At 34.0% G+C, this 19918-nt stretch overlaps 1 protein-coding gene across 1 annotated transcript in view; it reads left to right on the top strand.

The window, feature by feature from the left end:
- Positions 1-19918, top strand: part of ttc38 (tetratricopeptide repeat domain 38) — a 41280-nt gene that overhangs the window by 2097 nt on the left and 19265 nt on the right. Inside the window, exons 3-5 of the mRNA XM_030136920.1 lie at positions 3741-3822; positions 6766-6937; positions 11819-11992. Coding sequence (XP_029992780.1) covers positions 3741-3822; positions 6766-6937; positions 11819-11992 — 428 coding nt within the window. The remainder of the gene's footprint in view (positions 1-3740; positions 3823-6765; positions 6938-11818; positions 11993-19918) is intronic.

Below are 19918 nucleotides of genomic sequence, written 5' to 3'. Positions count from 1 at the left end.
TTTACAGGGTAAACAAAGTTCCAAGAAGGAACCATCCTCCTCTGTAGTGACGGTGATTCATTTGAGAGAAAATCTGCCCCTCCAGGTTTCGGTGAAAAAGTCCTATTTCCATCGTAAATATGCCTTTAACTATATCCATCCATTGCTTGAGGCTCTGAGGTTCAGGCGTAGCTTTCTTACTCGCAATAAAAATGATTTTACCAGTATTTTTTATAAATACATTCTCTCTTAAGCTAAAAACACCTTATCATTATGGAGAATTTCTTATCCCAACCTAATTTATTTTATTTTTGGACTATTTTTTGACTTTATGGACATGTCCAACGCATAAGATAATGACTGGTGTCCATATGTCCACACTGGCTCTAGCACTGATGTTGGGTTTGATTTAATTTATTCTTATTTTGAGGTTTAATAAAGAAATTAATAAAATTTTCCACAACCAAGACCACAAATTAGTGGATGAGTGCTGTTTTCCACACTGAACACCAATCCTCCTGTGTTATTTCTGTGTGTAGTTCTTTTTCTCTTTTTGTTTTAATATATTCTGTGTTATTTCCATTCTGTTTCTGGAGACCTTGAGTTGCCTCGCTCTTATATCTTCAGTAAAAATAGATCATGATTTTACCACAGTGGATAGTTTTTCCTCCATAAGTCAATTGGGTAAAAGCTAGCACTCTCTGAAACATTAACCACAAGGCATGATCACCTGTTTATTCATGCCATAAATGTTACATATACAGTAGATCTGAGTCCAAACTGATGTGCACTGTACAGCGAAGACGGGAAAAGAGGAATGATGAGGAAAACTAGGAACAAATATGCATGTTCTGATAGTTTTTAATGTTCCTTTTATTCTAATAATACTAGAACCATTTCTAGAATAAAGGTAAGTCTAGATTTTTTTTGTTTTGCTGATGGGTGAGAAAACACTGTGCAGCAATACCAATCATTCCATACTTGTTTTAAAAATTAATTTAGCAGCAACCATAACAGCGCAAACTGTAGGTCAAAGTAAGTACTTTAACACACCATTAAGGAATAATAACCACAAATATTTAACCCTGTAAAGCATGAACCGTTCAATCACCGACAGAAAATTTCCAGTTCTTTGAAACTGGAGCCTTTATTGGTCCTTCTGAACAACCAAAAAATGTTTTTTCAAATATCAATTTCCGTGTATTTATATATTTTATTTATTTTGAAAATGAAAAGAAACAAAATTAAAAACAAATTAAGACAAAAATAAAATAACATTTACAGCAGGGGTGTCAAACTCATTTTCTTTCAGGGGCCACATTCAGCCCAGTTTGACCTCCAGTGGGCTGGACCAGTAAAATAATAGCATAATAGCCTAGAAATAATGACAACTCCAAATTTTTTATAAACAAAAAAATAACATTAAATTATAAAATCCTTTACATTTTACAAACTAACCAAACAAAAAAGACATGAATAACCTGAAAAAAATTGAAATTTCTGAAGAAAAATAAGAAGAAATAATAAGAAAAATTTGATCAGTATTTATACGTGCATCTACCAAGACACAAAACAGACAGAATATTGTTAAAATTGCCCTGATTTTTCTTTAGACATTTCAGGTTGTTCATATTTGTTCAGGTTATTGACCTTTTATTATTAAAAGATATCAGAATTTAATGTTCTTTGCAGTAAATCAAAGAGAAAAAATTGGTGTTGCCATTATTTATAGGCCTGATGTCTTTTTTTTTTTTTCACAATAAACCAAGAAGAAAATTTGGAGTCATTATTTTTAGGTTATTATGCTGTTATTTTTGAGTTTGACGCCCTTGACTGTAAATATCTTCTGCACTTTGTAAAGTCATCCTGCGGGCCGGATTGGACCCTTTGGCGGGCCGAATTTGGCCCCCGGGCCACATGTTTGACACCTGTGATTTACAGGGTTCTCACTAGCGTCATTGAACGTTGGGGCCCCCAACACTGTTCCTGGGGGGGCCCCAGATGCTGAGATTTAACCTGCGACGCTGTCTTTCAAGTAGCGTACCGGTGTTTTTTTTTTTGTGTGTGTGTGTGTGTGATCGTCCAGCATAATGATAACTAGATCTGAATTTGAAAAAATATATTCCATTGTCTTGGTGCAAAGCGCTGCAGACAGGAAATGAGAACAATAGAATCAACACCCCTTTGTGTGCCTTGGTATTGTCTGACGCCCACCCGGCAACATCACTTGCCGTACGCTCCTGGACCCCCCGGTGCCCCTACACTGTGAAAAAATCCTAGTGAGAACCCTGATTTAAATGAACAGAATCTATCTTCAAGTACGTGCAAGTCTGAATTTTGCATGGTTGAAAAGGAGTAGGAAGAAGTACAAACTAACTTCTAAACTACTAAACTAACTACTATGTATGAGTTTCAACTTTGTATCATATTTGATACATCAGGTCTCATTGCTCAAATATAATTATTTTTGAACAACAAACCATAATATAACACAAACATGTCTAACAAATGGGTAATTCCTTTTCAAAATTGTCAAAGTTCTGCCTCCTTCCTCATTAATTTAATCTTGTAGTGTCACTGGAAAGGCCTCTGGTGAATGAATTTCTCCCCCCTGGTGGATTATCTGTGTATTGCATGTATCTAATTGTATACATCAGGTTTTTCAAGAAAGAAAATATCACACTGATCATGTAGAGAGCTTCAAAACTCATGTTTCAAATAAGATACATTTGGTGTTATAGGGTTAATAAAAACATGAATTTATTATCATTGACAAAGTAACAGAGTGAGGAAAAATATACAGTAGTTATTCAAGGTTTGGAAAAAATACGAAAAAGTTCTGTTCCTCAAGGACAGTGCAATTATTTAGCATACCACACTTTTCTGAATATATGAGAGTACATTATATCCAAAAATGAAACTGATACCATTTTTATTTTAGTTTTAAACATTAATTCATGGTAACGGAGTAACGGAGTGAGAATCCAAAAAAGGAACAGAGTAAGAGGTTTGTTCAGTGTGATGCACCAGAATAATATTATTAATAATAATAATAATAATAATAATAATAATAATAATAATAATAATAATAATAATAATAATAATAATAAAAAAAGATTTTATTAAGATACTGATAAAAATGATCAGTCTTTGGTGACATATGTTTCATTACTATTTTTAATACACGTTTCTGCTGTTTTTTATAATAAATAACGTTCAAAATCATTACAGTATTTGATCATTATTAAATTTAAGATTAGTTATACTTATATTCAGTTGTAATTTAGGTACAAATTAAATAACCATAGTTTTAGAAACTGGAAATATATGTTTTTCATGTTGAAATAATCAAAAAAATTGTTTTAGAGAAAAAATAAATTGACCCTGATGTTGACTTTCGCTTGGCCAGGCCCTAATGAGAGGACAAATGTCTTTTATCTCTGCCTAAATTCACGTCTTGTGTCTAATTGAAGTCTAAAATGTGTGTTTGCATACAATGAAGTACTGATTTATCAAATATAGTTCCCTTTGAAATGGCTGATTTTACACAGAAAAGGCTTTAAAAATGGTCATAGTTATTTGTTAAGGCACAGATTTGCTCTTCTTATCAATTACAGTGAAAACCCATTGCAAACTGGGTCATGATGGTTTGTCATTTTAGCAAAATAATTGGTCCCCAGAAAGAAAGTGTGGGAAACACAGCTGTAGACTATGTAAGAAGACAAGGAAATCACAATTAACTTGTCGGTTTTGGCTTCTAGTATGTTAAATGGCGTAATGATGAAACCCTGGGAGGCTTCGAAGGCTGTATTTCTGCTATCCAGGCAGCAGACCCCAACTTTGGTAAGTATTTCATCAAACATTAGCATTTGTTCGTGTTATTCCAAAAAACTAAATTGTACACCAGTCTACATTTTTTTTTTTTTTTTTTTTAGAAATGATCTGCCTCAGAGTTTAAATGTACTAAATTTTGCATAATAAGATGGTAGTTGGAAAAGAAATGACAAAAGTGCAGGTTATGGTAATGTGTTATTGCACATATATTGATTTATGTACATTTATACAATAGATTTATAAATCTTCTGCTAGAAATAACCTAAAAAGTGAATGTATTGCAATGTAAAACCCATTCTCTCCTTAATTCTGAGAATTTCACATTTTGACCCAAGACTGTATTTTGGAAACTACAGAAAATCAGCGTTTTAGATGGTTTTTTTTTTGTTTTGTTTTTTTTAAGTATTAGTGTCTCAAACATTGTAAAATTTCACTACTTTTACTCTAAAGGCATTTTACTTGTAGACCAATGTTATGGAATAGAATAGAATAGAATACAATACAATACAATACAATACAATAATATACAATATAATACAATGCAATACAATAATATTCAATATAATACAATACAATAATATACAATATAATACAATGCAATCATATACAATACAATACAATGCAATACAATATAATACAATTCATTAATATACAATATAATACAATACAATGCAATCATATACAATACAATACAATGCAATACAATATAATACAATTCATTAATATACAATATAATACAATACAATAATATACAATACAATAATATTCAATATAATTCAATACATTAATATACAATACATTACAAAACAATAATATATAATATAATGCAATACAATAATATACAGTACAATAATATTCAATATAATACAATACAATAATATGCAATACAATATCTTTATTGTCATTGTAACAAGTACAATGAAATTTAAAAGTGCCATCCAATGTCTACATCGCAAATAAAACCTACTATAAAAATATCAATAAAAGCAGCTAAAATAAATAGCCAATTAAACTCTAATTTATGGTAGAGATTCTCGTAAATCAACCAGTTCCACTTCACATGAAAAGGCTTATTGTAACAGTTTAATATATCCCTTTTCATGTTTATCGCTGAACCACTTGAAAACAAGATCCCACCAGTTGTTTAACATCAGTAGAACTTCTAACATGAATACTAAACAGATGCATCCCCTCTGAATATGTAAATAAAACAGTTGCTTTGTTCGTGTATTTGCATAAAACAAAACATTTGTGATCTTTACATTCACTGCAGGACCTGCGCTAATATTTTTAAGCTATTCACCAGTCCCAGTCTTGTTCAAATGTTTAGTTTTTTTTTTTTTTTTTTTGCTTCAGGTGAATAACTGTTCCTCTATGCATATTTAAAAATATTTGTAAAATCTTAACTTGTAGTTGGAGTTTGTGTTTATACCAGCTGCCCTCAGGCCTCATGGTACCTCGGAATCCTGTCAAATCTTCAGCACATCTATTGAATTAATAGACTGAGGAGATATTGAGGCCAATATCTTAACTCCAAATAAATTATGGACCTTAATAACACTTCATCTTGATTTATTTAATGATGGTGATCCATCGAGACATGATGTCTAACCTACACTCATCTACCCAGACTTGTCTTTGTTATCCTGTCTTCATTTATACAACAGTATTATTCACAACTCAATAAATACAATATATGAAATGTGGCTATTATGGCTGCGACACTTCATGTTAATATCACCTTATTTTATCCTGTTAAACCTGGGGATAAATTGCCATCCATCTGTTTCATTTGAATGAGATCAGGTAAGAACATCATAGTAAAAACATTCAAGATATAAGATTATTGCTTAGTGCTATTATGAGGAAAGACACCCCCCCCCCCCTTTTTTTTTCTTTTCTAATCTTTATTTCTTTATTTCGAACATGTAGACAGTGAAATCAAAACAAAAGCAACCAACAAAATATCACTAATGATACATAAAAAGTTGATAAGTGAATAAAAGAGAAAAAAAAAATAAATACAATTAAAATAAACACAATTAAACATGCTCGAAAAGGAGTAGGAAGAAGTAAAAACTTATACACTCCTACCCCCAATCTCTGTTTCTTATGATCTTTATATAAATAATAACAGTTATTATTCTAGATGAATATCTGTATGATAATAATGATAATAATAACAACAACAACAATAAAAATTATTTTATTATATTTTTTTCCAGTCTTTTGCCTTATGATTTTAAGGCATTGGTTTATATATGTGTGAATATAACATACAGTTGCGAAAAAAATTTATTTAACCATCAAAAGTCATCAAAAACACTGGTTATGGAATCAAGTCCTAACTCCTGTGTGTATCATGTGACCAAAACAGACAGAAAAGAAAACATGGAATGCCTAAAAACACTGTTTGTGTCAGTACAATGCCATAGATATTGATGTAAAACCTCAAGGGATTTTGGTTATTATCAAGAAAACATGGAAAATGGATAGATATCAGCTCTGAAATTAAACTAACATGAGCTATTTTTGTTGTTATCATTATATTTGTCCAAACAAAAGTACCTTTAGTTGTACCAGGCATTAAAATGAACAAGAAATTGAAGAAAAAAAGGGGTGGTCTAATAATTTTTTCTGTGACTGTATATTTTTGTATACTTTAATCAAGATATCCAACTTAAATTTAGGTGAAGGATGATGTGCAGTGTAAGTGTGTACATGTAGAATATAATAATAATAATAATAATAATAATAATAATAATAATAATAATAATAATAATAATAATAATAATACATTGGTTTTATATAATGCTTTTCGAGGTACTCAGAGACGCTTATGTGATGTTTACATTAGCTATTGAATCTGTTTGAATTTTAAAAGTGTGAAAATCTAATAAAGAGACTTGGGGAAAAAAAAAAAAAAAAACACGTGATCTGTTTTCATTGCAGTTATGGGTCATGTGATCAGCACGGGACTGGAGTTGGTTGGAACCACCAGCTCCACCCGCGTGAACGAGCGCCTCGCCAGCGCAGTGAGGCGAACGGTGGCGCTGGCCAACAGCCAGGACATCACACCACGAGAAAAGCTGCACGTCAAAGCCATGGAACTGTTTTCACATGGGTAAGAAGCCCAGACTGTGTATGTGCAGGTAATGCAGGCGGAACAGAGAGTGGAAAAAGAATCTGGAAGTTTGTCCTAAACTGGTATCAGCATTATTTGCATTATTGATCACGTCTAGTGTTGTAAAAACATGAAAAACCTCTCTTTTTGAGGGTGAAAGTAGTCCATCTTAATCTTTTACATCTTTGAATATTTGTACATCTAAAGTTAGCCAGTCATTAATTTATTACCCTGCCCCCCCCCCCCCCCCCCCCCCCAAGGGGAGGCAAGGGGTATTTTATTTGGTTTGTTGTTAACACTCTAGCAGCAAAACTATTGGGTGAATTCATACCAAACTGGGTTTATAGATTGCCAGTGACCCAGAATAGATGTGGTTACATTCAGGGAAAAGTAAGTCAAAGTTATAATTTTTTATGAATTTTTAAAATCTTTTTTTCCCCCATTTACTTATAATGGGTGAAATTTCAAATGTCTATAACAGCAAAACTCTTGGTTGAAGTCATACCAAATTGGGTTTATAGATTGCCAGTGACCCAGAATAGATGTGATTGCATTTTGGGAAAAGTAGGTCAAAGTTAAAATTTTTAATGAATTTTTAAAATATTTTTTTCCCCCATTTAGTTGTAATGGGTGAAATTTCAAATGTCTTTTTAGCAGCAAAACTATTGGGTGAAATCATACAAAATTGGATTTATAGATTGCTAGTTACACAGAATAGATCTCATTACATTTTGGGAAAAGTAGGTCAAAATTAAAATTTTTTTATGAATTTATAGAATCTTTTTTTTCCCCCATTTACTTATAATAGGCAAAATTTGAAATGTCTTTCACAGTAAAACTATTGGGTGAATTCATACCAAATTTGGTTTATAGATTTCCAGTGACACAGAATAGATCTCATTACATTTTGGGAAAAGTAGGTCAAAGTTCAAATTTTTAATGAATTTTTTTTTTTTTCCCCTATTTACTTATAATGGGCGAAAGTTCACAAGTCTATAGCAGCAAAACTATTGGGTGAATTCATACCAAATTGGGTTTATAGATTGCTAGTGACCCAGAATAGATCTGATTGCATTTTGGGAAAAATAGGTCAAAGTTCACATTTTTTATAAATTTTTTAAAACTTTTTTTTCCCCATTTACTTAAATTGGGCGAAAGTTCACATGTCTGTAGCAGCAAAATTATTGGGTGAATTCATACCAAATTGGGTTTATAGATTGCTAGTGACCCAGAATAGATGTGGTTACATTCAGGGAAAAGTAGGTCAAAGTTCAAATTTTTAATGAATTTTTAAAATCTTTTTTTTTTCCCCCATTTACTTATAATGGGTGAAATTTCAAATGTCTTTTGCAGCAAAACTATTGGTTGAATTCATACCAAATTGGGTTTATAGATTGCCAGTGACACAGAATAAATGTCATTACATTTTGGGAAAAGTAGGTCAAAGTTCAAAATTTTTATGAATTTTAAATTATTTTTTTCTCCCATTTACTTACATTGGGCGAAAGTTCATATGTCTGTAGCAGCAAAACTGTTGGTTGAAATCCTTCCTACTATATAATGCACGTTTCGGCCCTGCCCCATGTCTGTCCCATTGATGTCCATCCAATCGATGTTGCAGCACGGGACACGGGAGGGCGTTGGGGGGGCAATGCCGCTATTGCACCACAGGAGGGCAGTATGGCACCATGGGTACGATGTCGCTAGTTATACCAAATTTGGTTTATAATGGGAGAAATTTCACATGTCTATAAAAACATCAATTTTGTTTCAATTTACTTCAAACTTGGCAAATATATAGAGACAACAGATATGCTGACATCAGCACACGCATAGACATGATGACATCAGCTGGATCGAACCCAAAATAAGCTACAATATGTGCAAGGGGCGGGGTTTATTGTGCCTAGCAGTACTTGTTTTAATTCTTTTTTTTTTTTTAAATGATGGGAAAGTGCACACTGATAAACATTGTTGTAAATGCACCAGAGTTAAACACAAGGCCATTTTTTTCATCTGGTGTCTTACGGTCACCCAATAAACAGAAATGTAATAATATAAAAATCCTAATTTCATTATACACACAATGTTGTCATTGTCTATTCTATTCTATTCTATTCTATTCTATTCTATTCGAGTCTAGTCTAGTCTAGTCTAGTCTAGTCTATAAATGTAAAATGACACTTATACAGATCATTTATCAACAACCAGAAACAATAAAAAAATACAGAGGAACACTAGAGTTAATAAAAAACTCTTACTCAGGATACTCCGATACTTCAGTTCTGTGCAGAAGTCTATGTTTGTTCTGATTTCCATACATCTACATTTCTCAGTCTCTGTATCTGAGATGTAAATTGGAATTTACAGGAAATACATAAACAACATTAACTCAGACTTAACCTAAGACCTAAACATCCACCGGTGATCTAAAGCATCTACTGATGTTAAATGTTTAATAACTTTTGAAACACTAATCCTGTCAATGCATTTAAATAATTCAGGTAAAATACAGTTTCTCTGCTTTTTCCATGACATTAGCTATTCAGAGGCTCCATAGTGAATGTTGAAAGACCATCATTTTATAAAACCCACATAATTTGACAAATGCCGGTGGTTGTAGATGCTTGTTTTTACATAAATTAATGATATTTTTTTCAAAGAACTCTCCTTTTCATCACTTTTCTCTGCTAACCTTTGAATTTACTTTGAGCTTTTATGAACATTTATATGACGAGTCACTTAAAGGAAAATACTTGCTATTCATGGAATCCATCACAAAAATAGCTTTACACTTGACGTGTTCGCATTAATATACTGCATTAATCTGATACTTTAGACCAGGTTTCATTTAACACATGTCAAATCTCACATTGTTTGAGGTACTTACTGACTGACTGGTAATTGCATCTGTCAGCAGAGTCACAAATAACACTGACCTTTAGCTTTAGAAAACCATTTACTTGTGATTTTTTTCCCCCCACATTTTTTTCAATTCTGTGCACATATTTCATGTATTTTTTTGGCTGCACCTTAATAAAGAGACTCCGACTGGTCACCACAACCTTCCACAGATTAAGGTGGACTGAGATTTTTAGACAGAACTGTTTATAACCAGGTACCATTTATACAGAAGAGGATTAGGGTCACTGGAAAAAAAATAATTAAGGTCCAATATATATATTTTTTATTATTATTCTGAGAAAAAAGTCAAAATTCTGAATTTAATCTCAGAATTCAGACTTTTTTCTCAGAATTTTGACTATATTCTCAGAATTCTGACTTATTTCTCAGGATTCTGACTGTTTTAAATATTTTTTTTTATTATTGTTCTGAGATTAATGTCAGAACAATGTGAGATTAATGTCAGAATTCTGAGATTAAAGTCAGTATTCTGAATTTAATCTCGGAATTCAGATTTTTTTTCTCAAAATTCTGACTTTTTTCTTAGAATTCTGACTTTAATCTCAGAATTCTGACTTTTTCCTCAGAATTCTGACTTTTTTTCTCAGAATTTTGACTTTTTTTCTCAGAATTCTGACTTTAATCTCCAAATTCTGATTTTTTTCTCAAAATTTTGACTGTTTTAAATATTTTTTATTATTATTGTTCTGAGATTTAAGTCAGAATTCTGAGAAAAAATGTCTGAATTCTGACGTTTTCCTAAGAATTCTGACTTTAATCTCAGAATTCTGACTTTTTTTTCTCAGAATTCTGTTTTAAAAATAAATTATTATTGTTTTGAAATTAGTCAGAATTCGGAGAAAAAAGTCTGAATTGTGACTTTTTTCTCTGAATTCTGACTTTAATCTCAGAATTCTGACTTTAATCTAAGAATAATAATAAGATATATATATATATAAATAAAATTAAGGTCATATATACATATTTATATATATATATATATATATATATATATATATATATATATATATGACCTTAATTTTATTTTATTTTTATTTCCAGTGGCCCTAATCCCCTTCCATACGTTTAACACATGCATTAACACATACACTTGTAAAACTTGTATCTCATGTTGTGTTGGGTAATAAAATTATAGCCAGACTATACTGGTTTCAGACACTGCTGGTTGTATATTCTAAACAATGAAATCTAATAATAACTAATTCTAACTTCAGTCAGATTTTTTTTTTTTAGAATCAGAACAAAAACTTCATTAAAACTGGCCTCCAGACAATTAAGATGTTCCAAAAACAAATCCTCCACATATTAGCTTTAATAATAGAAAATATAACGCTCTGTGTTTTTTAAATGAAATATTAATTTATTTTTTCTGCCCATTACACTATATCAAACTGTTGAATAATACGCCCCCAAACGAGATGTTTCCACTCATTTAACGTAACGTGCTTTTAAACGAAGGTTGCACTACAGTCAGCGTTAAGTCCCAGTAGACAAGAGATGAGTTTTGTTTATCAGCAAGCCTCGGGAAATAGGTTGCCTGTGAAAGAAAGATGCCTTTTTCACACATAAAGAAGCTACAAGAATGTGTTTAATCTGTTAGATGATATTAATTCATCCTTAAGTTCCTCTGTGTCTGTTTTCTGCGTGGTACATTTACATGCTTCAAATCCACAGTGTTCTTCTGTTCTGCGGCAAACACTCATTCATTGAAGAAGCAATTATTAGCATTTTATCTTCTTTGTCTTATTTCCCCAATGGTAAAATAGCATGTACAGTAACGCTGAAAGGAAACTGAAATGCTCAATGTTATCTTGCACTTGTGTTTTTCAAGGGTGTCTAATTTCCTCGACTCAGAACAAGGCATACTGATGTCTTTGTGAGTCTCGTGGTACTCTCGTCTGAAGTGCTTCACAGAGCTGCCTCCGTCTTTAACTTGGACTGCTGTGTTTTTTGTAGAAATTTCCCCAAAGCCGCCAATGTATGGGAGGACATTCTGGTAGATCATCCCACTGATTTACTGGCGCTGAAGTTTGCTCATGATTCCTACTTCTACGTGGGAGCCCAGTTGCCAATGAGGGACTCAGTGGCGAGGGTTCTACCCTATTGGAAACCTCATATACCTTTGTCCAGGTACGCGCAATACACTATATCAGTGGTTCTCAACCTTTTTTCAGGGATGTACCCCCTGTGAAATATTTTTTCAGCCAAGTAACCCCTAACCAGCGCAAAGCATTTTTGGTCGAAAAAAATGACTTAAAACAGAGTGCTGTGCCATCAGTGTCTGATTTATTTATGTATTTATTTTTCCCAACTATATTTATTTATTTATTTATTTATTTTTGATCAATTTTTTATATGTTTTCATTGTGCATCACAGAAGTACAATACAAAAGAAAAAGAAATTCACATTTTATAATACAAGATTCTGTGACACACAAAGTATAACCCCCCCCAAAAACCAACTAATAAAGATAAATAAAGACAAATACATGTATATAGATGAAAGAGAATATAATTTACAGATATAAACAGAATAGTGATCAGGAAAGTCATAGACAGTTATGTTGCACTCTTTCTTTAACCATAAAATAAATACCATCCCACATACTCAGCGTTTTTCGACTGGCTGCATGCATCCGGGCCACTGATCTCTCCTTCATAACTATATCTAGAAAATAATTTATCCATTGTTGCCGTGATAAAGTATGAGGCGGTTGCCATCTCAATGCCCCAACTATATTTATTGAACATTTTCAATGAACACAACAGACATTATATCAATTCGTAACAGTCAATGCACAATCAAGAGTGACATAGCTGACTGCCAGCACCCATCCCTTCCCACCCACCCAACCCACAGGCCAAAAAAATAGAATAAAATAACATAAATAAATCAATAAATAAATAAAAAATAAGGAAAAACATAAAAGAAAATCAAAAACAGAAACCATAAATAATGATAAAGGAACTCAAATCGTAAAAGTAGAGAAAAAAAAAGGTAGTATAGTACACAGAAATAAGAGAAGAAAGGAAAAGACAGTGTCTGATTTATTAAACTTTGGAACTCCATTTGTAGTGGTCTCTCTTGAACTATTTGGAAATAAAAAGATATAACTAAAAAAAGAAAGAAAGAATTAACTAAATTATAAATAAAGATTTGTGCACATAAAAATAATTATCAACATAAAGTGTCCTCCTTTGGGATCATAGTAAAGATCTGTTCTCAAAAAGAAATCATTACCTTTATTTTAAATAAAAGAAGAAACTGCTAAGAATAAAACCAAAAAAAATATTTATCATCTTACAGTTTTTCTCAACTGCTAAAACATATTTCACAAAATTTTCCTCCATTTTTCCAAAACTCTAAACACAGCACACTTTTCTAAAGCTACATAAACAAAACTACACCTTCTCTCTTCAAAATTCAAACTTTCACTTCAAAACAGCTGCTCAAAACCTGCAAAAATTGAAACACTATACACATCATTACACACTACAAAAAAACAAACAAACCGAAAACACAGTGTTCAGTGTGTGAGAATGTTATTTTTTTCCACAACTGCCAAAGTATATTTTTAGAAACCTTACAGCATCTGTTCTCCGAATATATCACTGTTAAGTACTGGGCCTTCATAGATGTGTGTTTCATATGAACAGTATGTCACTCTACAGAAAATACAGTATGTACACTACTGTACTGGATCACAACTCTATGCAAACACTACAGAGGATCCAGTGCACACAACAGTACTCATTGAAAACAATGTTCAGGGTGTGATATTTTTACCACCTGGTGGAGGTACAAATTGTGATTGCTTTGCTTTGTGTGCGTGTTTGTTTGTTAGCAAGATAACTCAAAAAGTTATGGATGGATTTTCATGACATTTTCAGGAAATGTTGATACTGGCACAAGGAAGAAATGATTAAATTTTGGTGGTGATCAGGGGTGGGGTGGGGGTCCACGGGGGGGTCTACTGATCAGCCTTGGCGGAGGTCTGCGCTGTATTTTCTAGAAAAGCACTCGGAGGCCGATCAGTTGACCCCCCCCCCCCCCCCCCCCCCCGTGGACCCTGTTGTGGAAATGTTCAACTGATAACCCACACACAAAGAGGAGGAGAAAAAGTTAGAGTTAAAATAAATAAATGCATTTATTGAGAAGTCAATCACAGAGAAACTCTGTAAGTGAAGTCTGACTAAACATGAAAATATTAAAGATTATATAGACCCAAAATCCAACCCCTCCAATGGTGACACCCCAGATGACATCCCCATATGTAAATCGTACCACTCCATACCAGCCCTTCCCGTTCCGGGGGGAAGAGGTCATATTGACCTCTTACCCCTAACCTTGTTTAAATAATATCTAGCATGCAGGCGCCATATCTGCACATCCAGACATTTAGGTGTTTGGGTTTTAACTCAAGGCAAGAACTCCATTCCTGGGTTGGGGGTGTTACAGAGTGGTAAACATCACAAATAATCATATGATTCAGCATGTACTAATAGTATGAAATATAAAAGTAAATTTTCCATCACAACCCCCCCACCCCTGATGACCACCAAAATTGTATCATTTCTTCCTTGTGCCAGTATCAACATTTCCTGAAAAAATAAAAAAAAAAATTAATAAACCAGATTCTACAAAAAATGGATTACTTGATTGAAGATTGAATTCAGGTGTTTCTTTTCTAACAGAGGTCTGAGCTATAAAACAATTATGTCAAATATCATAATATAGTTTTACCGTATGTCCCAAAAAAAATTACAATTGGAATTACAATTACAATTGCATTGATAACTTTCAAAATAATTAAACAATCTGAATGCTATTTCAGGGTATGGAACTATAACTTGTTACCTACATGTTGCAGAAAACCCCATTTCATTTGGTTCAGTGGTCACGGAGAATTGTAGATCTTTGTAAAGCATACTGTGTAAAGAGGGTTTTAGGAAGAAAAATCTCCCTTTAAACTTTTAAGGAAATATTGATGTTTCTAAACCATATAGACACAAATATTGGGACACATCATGGCTACAGGTGTATGATGTCCTGTTAATGCTGATTTAAGATATAAATGTCAATATTTCCTCAAAGTATAATTGAAGTCATAAAATAAACAAATGTTGAGAGAAATGAAGTAAAAACCATCTCTGAGGCGTTTTGGAAGCAAAGAAAACAATTTAAACAAAACTAACTGACGCAATGATATTTATCACAATGTATAACTATATTATGACATTTTTCGTTCTTGTTTTGAAGCCCAGACCTTCTGTTAGGAAAAAAATACCTGAGTTCAATATGTCTGAATACTTTAGTCCATATAATGTCTGTTAGCCTTCAAAACAACAAAAGCAGCGTGTCTGAGATCTCACAAGGACTGCAGCTTCAAAATCTGTACATAAAAGTGACTAGTGTTAACTCTGGACTGATGCTATTGTGTGATAATAAAAAAAAAAAAAAAATCGTCTGTTATCTTAATTTTGTTTGAATCTGCCATGTTTTTAATTTGCACAGTAAAAAATTCTACCCCAAATTCTACCATTCTGGCACTGCAGGTCCTGTGATAATACTAGTGAGGTGTAAACTGACATCTCTGTTATTTGTAATATACATCATTTCCTCTGTGCATTTATTGTGCCTGGTTAACAGAGCCTGTGCTAGCAATTATAGATTAACTTAATTTTAGTGGGTAGTGCAGTGATTAGTGTCTGCGTGGAAATTTAGGGGGCTCATGTTGTGACTCAGCATGAGGAACAATCCATCGAAAAATCCAGTTCAGATTCTGCAGAAGGGAAGAGCCTGGAGAGGTGACATGCACAGCAGCATTTAGTCATTTCTACCTTTATCTGTAAGTGGGAGCTTGTTAATAGTGAGCATTAATATCATATCTTGGATTAAATGTCAGTAAATGTTAGTAAAATACAGGCTGTGCTTAATGTGGGTGAAGCACAGGTTATACCAGTCCCACCCAGTAAATGGATTCACACTGGGAGTTTCTGTGGAAGCTCTTTTATATGTGACTTTTTACAGCTAAATCGCAGTTACGGTGATTAAATAGAGTAAAATATCAGATATATCAGTCACTCCCTCCAGGAAAATGCAGGCAAAAATCTTTGATTATGCGATGGAATATGCAGGGTTTTTATGTCATTTTATGCAGTGAAATTGTGGGAATTTACAAAAAATGTGTGAAGTTGCGACAATGTGTGGGAACTAGAAAAACATCCTGTTCTAACTAGGGATGGGAATCGAGAACCGGTTCTTTTTGAGAACCGGTTCCCAGTAGCTCGATTCCTTGGAATCGTTTGCCTGCCTGCTTAAGGATTCTGCTTATCAATACCACCTTTGTTGTGCATGCACGATGACATCACACATATGCTGCATTGTTTTGGTCAGAACGTAGCCAATGTGGCGTTGAGGCAGAAACGGTCTAAAAAGACGACACCAAGTCCACTTACTTGGAACACTTGCAAAGCTTCCATGTCTTCTAAAGGGTGGAATCCCTCCAATATCCTCAAACATTTGTCCACAGCATGTGAATCATTTACAGGAATATCACGTATTTGATACGCTACTTAGCGGCGCTTGTGAATGTAGCAGCAGAGTGAACGCCAGGCCGGTTCCGGTGTGGGCAACAAATGTCGTAACTCCTCAAATACAAGTTTCCGAAGGTAAGAAGGGAAAGGAAATGAGGTGCACAACAACAGGAGACAAGCCGAGCCGAGTCGAACCAGTTCCACGAAGTAGAAATGCGGCAATAGAGGAATTAGTAAAACATCTTTAGTTTCACTTTCACTGTAGGCCCCCCACCCGAACCGGGCCCGGCATCATCTGTTCTCATTATTTGTACATACTGTATATGTTATATTTTCTGTGCAGAGATGGAAATATAAAAGACAGTTAATGCAAACACACACGTTTGTACTCTTTTATTCCCTCACCCAATGAGAATCGATAAGAGAATCGATAAGGAATCGGATCAAAAAGCAATATCGATAATGGAATCGGAATCGTTAAATTCTTAAGGATTCCCATCCCTAGTTCTAACTAGGCTACTACTAAAAGAAAATGTGTAATTACATCCTATGATAAGAAAACATGCAAGAAGTAAGCACAAACTACATCCCAGAAAGTGCTGGTTCTGTTTTAGTTCTTTGTTTTCTAACCGTGGCTCAAACATAGTTTTAACATTCCTGAGTCACAAGTGTCAAAAATAAAATAATTGCTTCCAGCTTCACAGAAGTGAGATAGAACACTTATGGCACTTATGGACACCCCCCCCACACACACACACTCTCACCCCCAACAAATCTACAGGGTGTCCCATAAGTCTCCATACATAGGAGACAATACATTCCATACATATATGGTTCTAACATGTATTTCTTTATATTTCTTCTTTATAGTTCTTCAGCAGTGGAGGACACGCATTGAAATGTGTTCCCGACAAAATGGCAGTCATATAGAGCATATTATATAAATAAAAATGGTTTATGTCAAGAAACATTTATTTTTCCTATGTATGGAGACTTATGGGACACCCTGTACATATACTTTTATTTTATGAAGGGCCCACAAGGTCAACCTTTCATGGGCCCCACAATAGTTAGCGGCGCCCCAATGCAGCGCTACAGCCCTTTTTGAAAAAATGTGGACCCTTGCATAATGTGCCTTATATCATTGATTATGAATTGAATTGTGTGATTGCATAATTGCATTTTTCAGGAGGGACTGATTAGTCATATGAGCCTATGGTCACACCTTCTACTTAGTTTTTGTAGCCTTTATTTAACCAGGGAAGACAGATTAACCTGTTTTTTTTGCTCGTGACCCCATTTTAACATCACAAATTTCTGGCGACCCCAGAAAATTCAAAATGGAGAATTTTTGCTAAAATAATTGGTTTTTGATCATGTAATAGTTTGCTATACTATGTTGCAAATAGAGATTAATTTTAGACAACACTTAGTCTTTTTAATATATATTATTATGAACAGAGGCAGTAAAGCCAGGTGTAGATTACTGCACAAAGTGAGAATTTTATTTTCCTTGGTCAGGATATGTACAGTCAGTCCAGCTTGGATTTACAAGGCTGCACATTAATACTGAACAAAAAATAACTCAAACTATGAATTATGAAAGAGCTGCAGCATCTGAAACTGACCACAATGGACATTTGACAGATGAACAGTACCACAGTGCTTCAGTTTCAGCTTCACAGTTTGTCATGTCTTTTAAGTATTGTGAATGTCTCTGTCAACTCACCATATACATGTATTTTTTATTAGTAAGTTGTTGTTGTTATTTTTTTTTATCAATTACTAGAAATTTCAGGCGACCCCATTTGAATTCCGGGCGACCCCACATGGGGTCCCGACCCCAAGGCTGAAAAACACTGGATTAAGAAAACATCCTTATTTACAACTATGGCCTGGCAAAAGGCAGGGGTTTGGTGAGGGAGAGGGGAAAAGGAGCTAAAAAAGAAAAACAAAATTAAAATAGTTGATGTATGATGTGGAAGACAGTATGTGAGATCGATGTGTGGCTTGTGTTCTTACATGAAGCTTGCGTTTGGACACTGTGTTGTGCTTTGAGGCAGTCATTTGTTGATGTTATCCGCCTTTCTGAGCTAACGGTATCAAGAGTTGCACAGTGTTTGCTCAGACTGTAGAGCAGGCATGTCCAAAGTCCGGCCAATCACGGCCCGCGGTCAGATTTTATACGGCCCCCAGCTTCGGTTTTATACTGTATTATTTATGGCCCGCTTGGACTGTTGATCCGAGTACATGAATCATAAAAGGTTCAAAATGCAGTTTCTCCTGTCACCTCATGGTGGCAGCACCACTCTAACTCTATCTGGCTCTGTGACTTTGCCATGAACCATTTTCGCTAATTTCTAACCATGGCGCCTGTAAATAAAAAAAACGGAAGTTGACAGTGAGGGCCGCCGCTTCCAGGAGAGATGGGAATTACAAATTTTTTTCACTAAAAATCGAGCTGATTGTGTTTGCCTAATTTGTCAAGAGACTGTTGTCTTGTTTAAGGAATTCAATGTAAAGACACACTAGCAGACAAAACATGCTAACGCATACGACAAGCTAGCAGGGAGTGAGCGTTCTGAAAAAGTGAAGCAAATTCAAGCTGCTTTAAACTTACAACAGTGACTCTTCATGTGAACCTGGGAGTTCAATGCATTCACCACCAAGACAGGCTACCAAGTTGCCAGGTTAGTTGCCTATAATTGCTGGTGTTATGTACTTGTAGATGTGACACAAATATTACTTTCTGAATGATTTTGTGAAAGACAAGAGTAAGAGTCATATGTTTTCATCTTAAACGTTAACAGACTTTACATTACTGAGTAATATATGAGTAATGATTACTCATATAAGTCATGTTTAAAATGAATGTGGGGTTAAGATTTTTATCAACTTTTTGGAAGTTTAAGATACTCTATACAGTTTGTTCTATGTTATCTGACTCCAGATGTGAAAGGAAGGCAGAAATGTTTTTTTTTTTTTTAAATTTGTTCACACCTGAGTGGCTTAGATTTGGTTACATTGCCATTTAAAAAAAATTATATTTTGACAATGAAAATAAAGTTGTTTTTAAAATTATCGCTTTTATATGTAATTTTTACTGTTTAAAAAACGTCCGAAGGGATAACTGGCCCCTGTCAATCTCCACATTATCAGATCTGGCCCTCTTTAAAAAAAGTTTGGACACCCCTGCTGTAGAGGAACGGAAAATACACGGAGGAACTTTGTAGTGTACATAGGAGTTTTTATTGGGAAAAAACCTTCTACAAAGACATCATTGCACCGGCTGTTATCAAGACAGACTTTAGCTTAGACATAGAGATATCCGTGAACAAATTCTACACACAGAATATTTAATAAGTTAGGTCAGTAGTTTAGTAATGTGGAAATAAAAGATTTAAAGTCTCTCGTACCTTCGAGGGACTTTTAATGTTTATTCAGTTCGTCGGACAAATATTACTTGTTTATTAACCGCCCTTCTGGCATTTTGCAAAGGCGGCCCCTGAGGAAAGCAAC

This window comes from Sphaeramia orbicularis, chromosome 6, assembly GCF_902148855.1.
Source record: "Sphaeramia orbicularis chromosome 6, fSphaOr1.1, whole genome shotgun sequence".
Taxonomy (NCBI): domain Eukaryota; kingdom Metazoa; phylum Chordata; class Actinopteri; order Kurtiformes; family Apogonidae; genus Sphaeramia; species Sphaeramia orbicularis.
The sequence above is the reverse complement of the archived record's forward strand: the minus strand, read 5'-3'. Positions and strand labels throughout refer to the sequence as shown.